The 12248-nt window shown below is 39.1% G+C and overlaps 1 protein-coding gene across 2 annotated transcripts in view; it reads left to right on the forward strand.

Annotated features, from left to right (window-relative positions):
• The window catches only part of LOC147233360 (interleukin-1 receptor accessory protein-like 1), a 235907-nt gene that overhangs the window by 200604 nt on the left and 23055 nt on the right, over positions 1-12248 (forward strand). For both annotated transcript variants that reach the window (XM_086148079.1, XM_086148080.1), the window contains exon 7: positions 692-824. In XM_086148079.1, the coding sequence (XP_086004205.1) occupies positions 692-824 (133 nt within the window). The remainder of the gene's footprint in view (positions 1-691; positions 825-12248) is intronic.

The following is a 12248-nucleotide window of genomic DNA, read 5'->3' on the forward strand; positions in this document are numbered from 1 at the left end:
TCGGCTATATGTTTTTATATGCGGCCATTTCGCCATCAACTGGCGACTGGTCCAGGGTGAACCACGCCTCTCGCCCGTGCTCCATGTTACCAGCAGAGCAGTGTCCTTCACTGCAACCGAAAGGGCCAACACACTACCATCACACAAAGTTGGTTTGGCTCACAAGCTTTAGATTGGCTTTATGCATGTATGCAAGCAGAAGCAGTGCAATACTTTTGTATTTTAAGCAACCCAGAGCATTTTCTGTGATGGCTACAGTGACACAGATGGGGGCAGCTGAAAAGTATAATTCCTTTTAGGGAGATGCAGTTGCGCTGATAAATTGCTGTGAAAGAGCGGTTCATAGCTTAAGAGGCCACGTGGGAGTTCTTGAAGGGTTGGAAATTGTTTAAGAAAACACCTCTGGAGAAGAAGAGATGCTTGGGGTGTTCATATCAAGTTGTTAGTAACATTCTTTATCTCACTTACAATTGTCAAAAAAACATGTGTATGTGTTTGTTTAGTTGCAAAATTTCTGTTGATCAAGAGAATTACACCATCCTGTAAAAGTCATCTGCAGAAGCTGCCTTTGCCCTGCTAAGGCTACATCCTGTTGCCTTGCAGTTTTTTTTTTATTCTCTCAATCGGCAGCAAAGGTGACATTAACTATCCAACTAAAACATTCTTTATCACTTCTCCATCCCTCCCACAGGAGGTCCCGTCAACCTGACATGCAGAGCGTTCTTTGGATACAGCGGAGATGTCAGCCCACTGATCTACTGGATGAAAGGGGAGAAATTTATCGAAGATCTGGATGAAGAACGAGTCCAGGAGAGCGACATTAAGTAAGACCTTCAGCGATGCTCAGATAGGTGTTAGCTACCGATATGGGTTTCATTTTCTTTGAAATTAAATTTGAATGGCAATTAATGATTGTAAAGTACAGCTTAAAGATATATAAATACATAAAAACAGCTTTAGTCATTTAACAGAAAGGATATGAATATTTCCAAAAGTAATTAATACAAAAGCAGAGCTTGGAATATTATGACAAATTCATGAGGTAATCCTCTAAAAGAATTATAAACACCTATTTAAATCCGGTTAACAGGATAGTGTGACCACACATCAACATGCCCAACAATAAATTGAATTGTTCTCCAGCACACTATTATTCATATGATTCATAAATGTTTAATGTCCCTACTGCATAATGCAGGTATCCATGCATTTTTGATCATTGATAATACTGTATATGCATTCAAGAATTCTATCTGTGTTCCAAACACTCTTTGTTGCCCATTACTTCGCTTTGAAATTTAAGTGGAGGCAGAAAACGCAGAGCCACACAAGAGAAGGGAGTCCAGTTCAATGTCAAACACACACACACATCACATGCAGGCTTTCAACATTGCCATCTATTTACCTGCAAGGAGGGGGGAGGTTTTTTTTTTACAAACAGCCTTTTTCTGCTTTGGATAAAAACCTTCAGACATGATGCTTGGAAGCAAAAAAACTCTTGAGTCACATGTTACACAGAGGGTTGTCCATGATTACTAAACTCAACATCAACCACAATACTCCAAACCAAACACTGTCCTTAACAATATTCGATAACAAACAAGTATCCTATCCTGTGTACCAAATCTGCCCGTCACTTCTTCATCCCCTCTATTGCCTGCACCAACATGCCCATCTCAAAATCTTTGTACTTAAGACCTTAAGACACTTTATAGCCTTGACTTGTTACTTTGACACTTTATAGTTTTATCTGTATTTCTTATTCTCCCCCCTTTTTTTATACTGTTCATACGATTTCCTGCTATTATTTATTATTGTTATGTTTTACTTGAAACTCTGGCACAACAATTTCCTTCGGGATAAATAAAGTTGTTCTTATTCTTATTCAATTACCACCCTCTCATCTCTGGGGATATTCTGCATCACTTCATCTAACTCATTCCAGAACTTCTCCTCAAATTCACATCCCACTTGCGGTGCATAGCCACTGACACCAATGAGCATCACAGCTTCAATTTATAGTTTCAGACTCATAAGTCTATGTGACATTCTTTTCACCTCCAGAACATTCCTAACAAACTCCTCCTTCAAGATAACTCCTACTCCATTTCTCTCCCTGTCAGTACCATGATAGTACAACTTAAAACCTTCTCCTAAGCTTACAGCCTTACTACCTTTCCACCTGGTCCCCTGGACACACAGTATATCCACTTTCCTTCTCTGCAACTTGACCAGCTCTAAACTTTTCCCTGTTATAGTCCCAATATGAAAAGTCCCTACTCTGAGTCCCAGACTCTTGCCTTCCCTCTTCTCTCTCTGCTTCTGAACACACCTTCATCATCTCCTTCTTTGACCTACAGTAGCCTACTGTCCATTGGGTCCCTGTAGGTCATCTGTACCAATGGCGGTCGTTGTTGAGCCAGGCCTCAACTAATCCGGTATGATCTGGTTTTAGGTTTGATTCGCATGTTTGTTTGTTTTTTACGCCGTATGCCCTGCCTGATGCAACCCTCTTCATTTATCTGGGCTTGGAACCGACTCAGGGAGCCACTGGGCCATGCCGCCATGAGGCTGCATTCACAAAGAAGTACTTTTCATTCATTGATAAAACCCCAGGAGTAATTTAATGTTTTTTCAGAAGTCAGTGAACTTTGAGTGCAAAAAGTTCAGGAGGAGACATGACAGCAGAATGACAACTGAGCTGATAGATTGAACTCATCCATTTTGTTTGAAAAACTGACTGATTTCATATTTTTCATCTGTTACTGTTAATATCGCTCAGTGCACAAAGACACGCGGATCTTGCCTTTAGCATTGCCCTCAGGCTGACATATTTAGGTTGTGGTGAAATTTGTATTTGAATTGCATTTAAAATGTGTTGTCTTCATGTTCCAGCCCCTATAGGATACAAAATTTGATCAAATTAAGTATCAAAAGTTGATCATGACCGTCTGGTTTGATGACTGAAGGTACGACCAAACGAAAGAACTTCAGCTCAGACAGCGTCAAGGACAAATCCGTAAGGGAAAATTCCGAACAAAAATCAATGGGTGGAATTCTCAACCTTGAAATAAATTAACAGTATCTATTTAAGCAGCAGTGTTTGCCCAATTCTCAGTTGTTCAAAAACAATATGAGCAATATAATAACCTGTCATTGGGTTTCAGCAATCAAGTGGAAATTCTTGATCCTTCGCAATGAGTGTGTCTGCACTGCAGACATCTCTGGGGTAATCACAAAATAGGTGAAGGAAGGGAGGTGTTACTAAAACTCATATCTCTACTTTCTTTCATTTACTCACCAGTGTAGCAGTCGTTCTAATCAAAGCACAGTTGGCTGTGGTTGAAATGATGAGATGAATTCAATTGTGTCTGTCACAAGAATACCAGAAAAGCAAATACTTCCTCCTGAAATGTTTCTGCAAAATGATTCAAAGAAATACTGTGTCCACTATACCAAAGTGTCACAAGGATATTAATACATTGTCCAGTTAAGTCGTTTGTCGCAAAAAAATAAGTCGCTGCCCAAGTCTTGCAATTTTTTTTTTTTTGTTTGAGTTAAGGTATCTAAATTCCTGGCCAAATATATAGGGATCAATTTAGAAACATCATAAAGTTAAGTCAAATACAGTTAACTGAATGACATCAGTCTTGGAAAATATATTTAACACTGACTTTTAAAATATCCTCCAAAAAGAGAAGGAACACATATCCAAAATATCAGCAATTAAGTCGTTTGTCGCAAAAAAAGAAGCCGCTGCCCAAGTCCTGCAATTTTTTTTTGTTTGAGTTCGGGTATCTAAATTCCTGGCCAAATATATAGGGATCAATATAGAAACATCATAAAGTTAAGTAAAAAAAATATGGTTAACTGAATGACATCAGTCTTGTAAAATATATTTAACACTGAATTTTAAAATATCCTCCAAAAACAGAAGGAAAACATATCCAAAATATCAGCCAAGGCCAGCCTGCCCAGTAATAAGCTTTTCTGCAGCCTAACAAGAACATTTCCAAGGTTTTATGTTGGTTATTCATTTTTATATTAATCACTATCTTAATCGTAATTATTATCATCAGCATCATAAAAAATAAAGACAGCAACTTAACGTCCAAATGGCTTATCATTTGACTTTCAGTTGCATGTTGGGTTTTCTTGAGAGATACTGTTCATGTCAAATAAGTCATATTTTGGAAATTGAACATGCTCAAAAATAGCTTGTCCCAGCATCAACCCTCGTAAATACAGAATTTTATGATGGGTCTTTTACATGGACTTACAATTTTTCATCTGTGGTACCTACCAGTTTTTTGTAACCAACTTCAACCAAACTCATCAGTTTAGCACACTGTAGCTGCAAGGAATACTGTGAGCCTGAGTAGCCTGAGACCGACAAAAAAATGAAAATTGCACATATTCATCAAACACAAAAGGAAGTTCAGTGTTTTTTTATGGAGATATTATTTTTTTTGCCAAGGAAATGTAACAAAACTGTTTTTTTTGTGAACATACTGGAGACATTTTCTGACAGATTTTCTAACAAATGGAAGCTCATCTTTACTTCAAATTGATGTTAAGTCATTCCCAATGCCAGAGCTCCTCAGAACTTTGAATGTTTTATTCAACTCTTTCCCTTACAGCATCTACACTACAAGATTTTTATTCTGCCTCAGGTACAACATGACATGGGCAGAATGGTGGCTCATAACACTTAAATCATTTACGTAAATGTAAAACACTGTGGGTTTAACACACTCTTATTTTGGGGTAACAACACAGTGACTGCCGCTGTTGTTTAAAACTTGTTTTTGGAAGATCTGCTCTTCATTTCTACCCCAGAAACAACATCTGGGTGTGTTGATAACCAAAGACTTCACGAGCAGCATTCACAGGTTTTTTGTTTTGTTTTTCTTTCCACTCCATTGTGTTTCATTGAAGGAGTTCCAGTTGCTTCAGTCAAGTCTGTGTGTTATTCAGGGGCAACCAAGGAAATTATTTTGCCCGTTTTTGTATTCTCAAATTCTGAGCTACTGCTCTCTTTCATACTGAACTCTCCCGTGGCTAGCATTTCCCTGTTGTCGACAAATGTCGTCTAATAAAAAGGTTAACTGTAAGCAGTATGACATGGCTTGGAGGACAGTTAGCAGCCTAGTCAGTGACATGGCATTTGGAGATATCTCTATTAGCCTGCTAGCACACTCAGTCCTGCTTTCGTCTATGCTCTCTGTTGTGAAGGACATCACGCCAATTAGAGCCTACAGGATTTGGAGGGGGTGGCAGATGGTGGCATTGAGTAGGAGTTATAATGAGGATGAGAATCTCTGCTTTCAGATGAGGTAACAAGCCAAGACATCGAATGACCCCGAGATAATTTTGAAGAGTGTGTGTGCTGCATGTAGTAACCATTCACTATTTCTGTTGTGTGCTGAAATTTTATTTTTTGTGTATCTTTGAACCAATTCCCTGACATAATTCCATGGGCTTTTAGGCTTTGAAATGGAAATTAATCACACAGGAGTATTCCCCAATGGGGCCGCCTGTAATACATGAAATGGAGCTTTTGGCACAATGCTTCACCACTGAGATTCAGGGATAATATGAAATTTTGAGGTTGCGAGAAAAGTCTCTGTCGTTCCCAGAGGTGAAGTCATAGTGATGGCACAAGGGCCATCGTGCTGTTTGAAATGAAGTCTGATAAACAGGAAGAGGAAGAATGCTGAGCCATATTTCTGGTGTAAAATGTATTTCTTCCAGCTAATTAATCCTCTTATTGTTAATCTAGGCATTAGCACTGACCAAACATATAAAAAGATTTGGTTGATAAACTGGAAAATGATGTGCCGCGGAGTATGGAGATTTTAAGATAATATACACGGATCAATACTAAGCATTAATTTGACATTTAGGGAAAACAAACTTCTCTGGCTTAAAGTTGCAAGATCAATATTGCATTTTAGCCTGCTGAAGGCAGCACATCCCTAGTTTATCTAAGCTTAACGTAGCATAAAAGTAGGAGGAACAGCAAATTGAGCAATCTTCAAGATAAGCAACACCAAGCAATTGAAGGCTGCGGCTGTGACGTGCAATCTGTATGCTATGGACTTGACAGTTTTAGTGCATCTTAATTAAATGGTTTTCCAAAAATTCTTTAGTCACTTAAGTTAAATGACTGGATATCCTCCAGCTTTTGATCTTAATTTTGAACTGCCGGCCCTGCAAAAATACTCCAGAAAATATCTAGTCAATCCAATTAACTTACCGGTACATTCAAAACCAGACTCCAGAAGTTTAACCAGTGCGCCATTATCCACGCACAAATCATGCTGCCCTCCTGTTTAATTTGTTTGAATTTTTTTACTCACACTATTCACCACATATTAAGCCACAACCTCTGCGTTAAGTGATCGTAAGCTCGGTAATAATTTTGAAAGGGCGCATTTAATGTCTCTTGAGCTCGACCCTCCGTGGGATGATAGTCATTAGCTTCCACAAATACAAACAAGCCTGAAGATTTCTAGCTTAGTGTAATGATAAGGACCAGACCCAGATGTCTGTCCTGTGCTGGCACTGTACATATGATGCAGGCCTCGTCTACCCCATGACTCTACCAAGCGATACATATTCTTTTTACATATATTCATTGTATCCAAAATTCAGCAGCTTGGCACATATCTCATTGCACAACTGTTTTTTACCTCACTTGCAAAAATCTGTATTATTTCCACCAACAGCAGAAAGAAAAGCCCTATAATCTTTACAAGGCCAAACACAAGGGATTCTGTCAGTGATTATTTATTGTTTGTTTATTTTGATGCATGTCGCTGTCACATAACACCAGCACGATCACAAGAGCCCTGGAATCCTGCTACTACTACTACTTACTGTCCGTAAATCAAGATCTTTCTAACAATTAACCGTAATACCCTTATTCCACCAACACTTTGATTTGGCAAGAGTTTTGTCTTTGAAACCCTAAATTTGGTACCAGCAGACTTTAGCAGTACCATCACACAACTCAAAGATCTAACTTATGTAATGTTGTTGGCTAAAACTAACCCGACACCTACCTAGTGTTATGTCATTTGTTTTTTAACGTTTTAAATATCCAGAATCAAAGTATCAGCACTGATTCACATCATACTCGTCTATTGGGTATAGTCGAGAGAAGGGCAGACAGGCATTTCGAATTTAAGCCAATGTAACACAGAACAGTTTGAAATTCCAGGTGTCAGATTAGGGATGCTAATGTGAAAGTATGGCAAAAACAGATCACGATTTTTATTTCAAATGCAAATAGGAAAGCGTAATGAATTACAGTTAACTCTCCGTATAATCTCTGGATATTTTACTGAATAAAACCTGAATCATGAGCACAAACTGAGATATTTCTGACATTATCCTGAGGTGGTGCTGCCCTCAGATGTCTCGGTGAGTCACTGTTTGCAATAGCAGGGATATGAGTGAGGCTAAAGAGCAGCGGTTCCCAACCATCCCTTACGCATTGTAAGATAAGAATGCATTGTTTCCTTTACTTTTTGTTCTTTAAATACACACACACATACTTATTCTCCATCTTCCGCCGATGTATCCCATAATCATGCACAAATACACTCATTTGACTAGACCAGTCGAAAACGCCAAATCACAAAATTGTATTTAATTATTGAGGACAATGGTGTGTCTGCATGTGTGTGTGTGTGTGTGTGTGTGTGTGTGTGTGTGTGTGTGTGTGTGTGTTGTTTTTTTTTCCCAGAAAACAAAGTACACTACAATATCTCATATCTATGAGTTTGTCAGTGGATTAAGCTCATCTTTTCCATACGGATAACTAGTCTCTGTTTTCCCCTAAACACTGTCAGCAATTCCACCCAGTTCATGTTGAGTCACACATGGCTAACGCGCCTCTTTAAAAAGCCATCAGTGTGGATCTATATACCGATGCCGTGGCTCTCCATGTCTCCACCTGACTGGCAACAAAATGGAGAAGGATGAGACAAAAGCTCCACAGAATTTAGAGAAATGAATTCCCCTCTCAGGTTTATATACTTACTAGGCCTTAACAAAAGTCATTTGTGAGCGGCCGGTGTTGAATCCTCCTTAACTTTATGAAGCAGCAGGTTCATGTCGCTACAAAGTTATTACCTCTGATGGTTCTCTATTGAGCTTAGCACTCATGAAAGAAATTTCTCTGCGAGTGTGACATTTTCTATGCAGGACACCCATTACTGGCAGGGCTTCACACGGGCAATTTAAATCATGGCTGTGTTGCAGTTCATCTTTATCTCCCAGCACTCCACAATGCGCTTTGTTCAGGCCATTCATTGATCAACAAGAATTAAATTAGTCTCTATATTCAGATGCCCCGCAGCAGGCAGCAGATGAATGCCCAAGTGGCACCTGCACCTTTTCACGCTATTAGCGCCATGCATCATTAAACAGGGGCTGAAAATAGCCTTAGTTTTGCAACCTTAAAAACATTGGCGGCTCATAATTCTTCCCTGCTTTGTGTAGGAAACCAGAGAGATCCAGAACCAGAGCTCTTTCAACTACTCATTGTTGTATTTTATTCTTCCGACTCCAAGAGAGTTTGAAGAAAGAAAGCATTCAAACTTGTTGAGTTTGCAGTGTTGTGTCTGTGGCTATTGGTTTGCCTACTGGGGGAAAAAAAAAAGATTTGTAAGAGAATATTCACTAGCTTTTTTGGCGTGTTAGATTCCATAATCTTTGTTGCACAGGAAAAGTGTAGCAACCAATACTAGCCGCCTAACCCTCCTAACGACAAATTATACAAACTAACCTGAAGACTATAAAGGGTTATTGTTCTCAGTTCGGGGCAAAGTAGAATTAAAAGTTTGTCCAAAATGCCTTGCTGCATGTTTGCATTGTCCAGACTTAAGGCTTCTTGATATTACATTATAAGTATATCAGAGCTGTTTAATTCAAAATATGAATACAATTCTGGGCAATTCTGAAAGCAAAATGACTCTTATTAATAAATATATATAAAATGACACTTTTCTTCACCCAGTCCAACATGCTTGAACACATTTCTTTACCTCTTTTCTACACTCTTCGTTGTTCTGGACTGTTGACCCTAAGTACTTGAAATCCTAGAACTTCTTGATCTCCACTCCCTATCCCTCTGTTTTGCTAATCTATATAAGTCATTCTCTCTCTCCTTACTGTTCAACCGAACATACAAGTCATCATACGCCTTTTGTTTTGCCTTTGCTACCTCTATCTTTACCCTAAGCTGTATAACTCCTACTCCATTTCTCCTCTTGTCAGTACCATGATAGTACAACTTAAAACCTTCTAATCTTCTAGCTTTACCACCTTTCCACCTGGTATCTTGGACACACAGTATATCCACCTTCCTTCTCTGCATCATGTCAACCAACTCTCTACCTTTTCCTGTCACAGTAGCAATAGTAAAAGTCCCTACTCTCAGTCCCAGACTCTTGCCTTTCCTCTTCTCTCTCTGTTTCCGTGCACGCCTTCCTCCTCTCCCTCTTCAACCAACAGTGGCCCAATTTCCACTGGTAGGTTATCTCCATCAATGGCGGTCGTTTTTAACCTAGCCTGCGACCAAAGACTTTTTGGTTCAATTCGTATGTTTGGTTTTGGCACAACTTTTATGCCAGATGCACTTCCTGATGCAACCCTCTGCATTTATCCAGGGCTTGGGACCGGCTCGGGGAGACACTGGCCTGTGCCCTCCCGAGGCTGCATTCATATTGAGTCTCACATGTGTGTCAGAAATGTTGCTTTCACTGCCTCTGTAGTGGAACTCACTATCACTCAGCTGAATCAGTTTCTTTTGCTTTTGCAAAACTCTGCCAGACTGTCTACTGAGGCGCATAAGTTCAGATCTCATCTTAAAAAAAAACAAGATTCATGACAAGACGACTTGTGGGCGAAAAGAGTTTGTTTTGTTCAGTTGAGAAGAGATTCTTTGTCAATTTGAGGTTTTAGTTGCCATCTTGTCTTCATAGCTTGGTAGTCTGGTCAGCACGTCGAGTTCAAGTCAGTCAAATATAGTTTCACACATACAAGAGATCCTGATAATGAAGAAAGGCCAGAGAGAATCTATTTTTGCTGTGGCGATGCAATATATATATATATACATACAGCACACAGTATATCATACAGTGTCATGACACTTTCCATGTTGAGCAGGTCTGGATCACACTCTTTAAAATGATATCCAGAAACCCAACATTCCCTTACAAGCAAGCACCTGGCAACAGCAGCGAGGAAACACTTCCTTTTACTGGACAAATCCAAGATCAATGTGGGCAGCCCTCTGCCTCGACCAGTTGAGGTAAAAAGAGTGAGTGCAAAAGAGAGAAGGACAGAGAAATAAAAGTGATAGAGCAGCGACTGAGGAGAAGATATGAGGTGTACTTTGAATTCAGATTGTTCAAATAACATTTGGGTTGGGTTTTTTTTAGTTTTAACATGTTTCAGACAGAACAAAATGAAGTTATTTTAGCAGGTTGATAAACTATCAGATTATCTTTTTTTTTCTTTTTTAAATATCACTCTGCCAGGTGGCAAACGGTATTTTGATTGGTTGGCCCCTCAGTGCATGAGGTCAGCTACTCAACCATGCCCATGTCAACATGTCAAAACCAATAGACATCTGGCACCGCGGCGAGTCAACGAAACAGAGGTGAAATCTGCCATCACTCTAATGACTTATCATCTGCTGCCTTTGGTCTCCTCTTGTGTTTTATTGATGGGAAAAAATGCACCTTAAATTACAGCCAAAATGATATATCTGCAGTTTTTAAATCTTGCTATCTCCATATTTATACTAATGATACTTTCTTTAGGATGATACTTTGTATTTGGATTTAAACCTTTAAACTTTGACAGCCAAGTTCTGTCTTTGAATGGGGCCTATATCTGTTATGTATTCCACTCCATTTGTGTATTTCAACCTAAAAAAAATCACATTTTAGACAACAGTCTAAGGAACTAAGTAAAAGAACAGTTGTACCGAATGACAGTCTTTTCAAACCAGGAGTAGCTTGGTATTATTAGTCTTGTATTGTAATGCACCTGCTGCAGTGCTTTCCATCGCTTGGCCAAAGAGCCTTATTTGTCAGCCAAATTGCTGTCAGTCCAGAATCTAACGGCTGACTTTGAGGACCCTGGCGACGGTTGTCAGATGTAGCCGTTATGGGTTCTGAATGAGACCGAAGCAGATGTCTTCCACCAAATATCAGCAGAGGATTTTTTAGCCAAGAAAAAAAAGTAAAAGTCCAGAAAAATTATGTTTTATGAAACTTACCTGCATTTTGTTGCAACATCATTGGCAGCACATTGGGGTGGGGGTGTTGTCCCTTCTTGCTAGTCCATCCAGGTACGTGTAAGCTTTGTTCTACAGGAATGAAGTCACAATGCAATTACTTTCATGTCTGAATTGTGATTTCTGTCTCAAGAATTGCAGTCAACGGGTGTTCCTGAGGTGTCTTTAGATAAAGCCGCTTTTACCCATGTTTTATTAAAACATCGTTTCTTAAATCTTACTCAGACAACTAAATTCGTTGTTTTTTGCCCTTATCTGAGGCTATGTACAACCCCCTTTCTGTTATCTTTTTTTATACCCCTGATCTGTTGTTGATTGTCTATTGTTCATTTTCACTACATGTTTCCTTTGTCTCTGTTTTAACTTCATCCTGATGGCTGACTTTTTCACTTTTAAAGTTTCTATTTATGTATTTAATTCATTTGTCTTAATTAATACATTTGTTGTGGCTTTTTTTAATCTGTAGTTACATTAGGTATCTATTGTTCAAATACTTTTTTCTATGCTATGATATCCCGTCAATATCTGGAGTTGGTACGATGAGGAGCTACTTTGATGGTTATGTCACAGTTGGCATGACTAGACATGGATCCATTGGGACGCCGGTCTTGATCGAAATTAAAATTTGGGAAAGGAAGCTTCCGCTTCTCCCTTTTATTGAAGTTGTTTTGCTTTAAGGCCGTAAGTAATTCTTTCAAGGAATCACAGCCCTGTGACTCACAATGGCCCACTGACTCTGCAATAAGTGGGGTCAAATTCTAACTCATGCAAAGAGAGAGGGAAGTACTGACAATGAATCCATCTGTGCTCATAAGTAAATGTACAGACAAAATTAATTTGACAGTAAGCTGTCTATCCAGTAACGTTGTGCTATTTGTAACATTTCTTTTACGTGAGGATAGAATCTTTAGTGCAGCTATATCTGTGTCTG

Source organism: Fistularia commersonii, chromosome 6, assembly GCF_037954325.1.
Source record: "Fistularia commersonii isolate RoL2024-O1a breed Wild chromosome 6, RoL_Fcom_v1.0, whole genome shotgun sequence".
Lineage (NCBI taxonomy): Eukaryota > Metazoa > Chordata > Actinopteri > Syngnathiformes > Fistulariidae > Fistularia > Fistularia commersonii.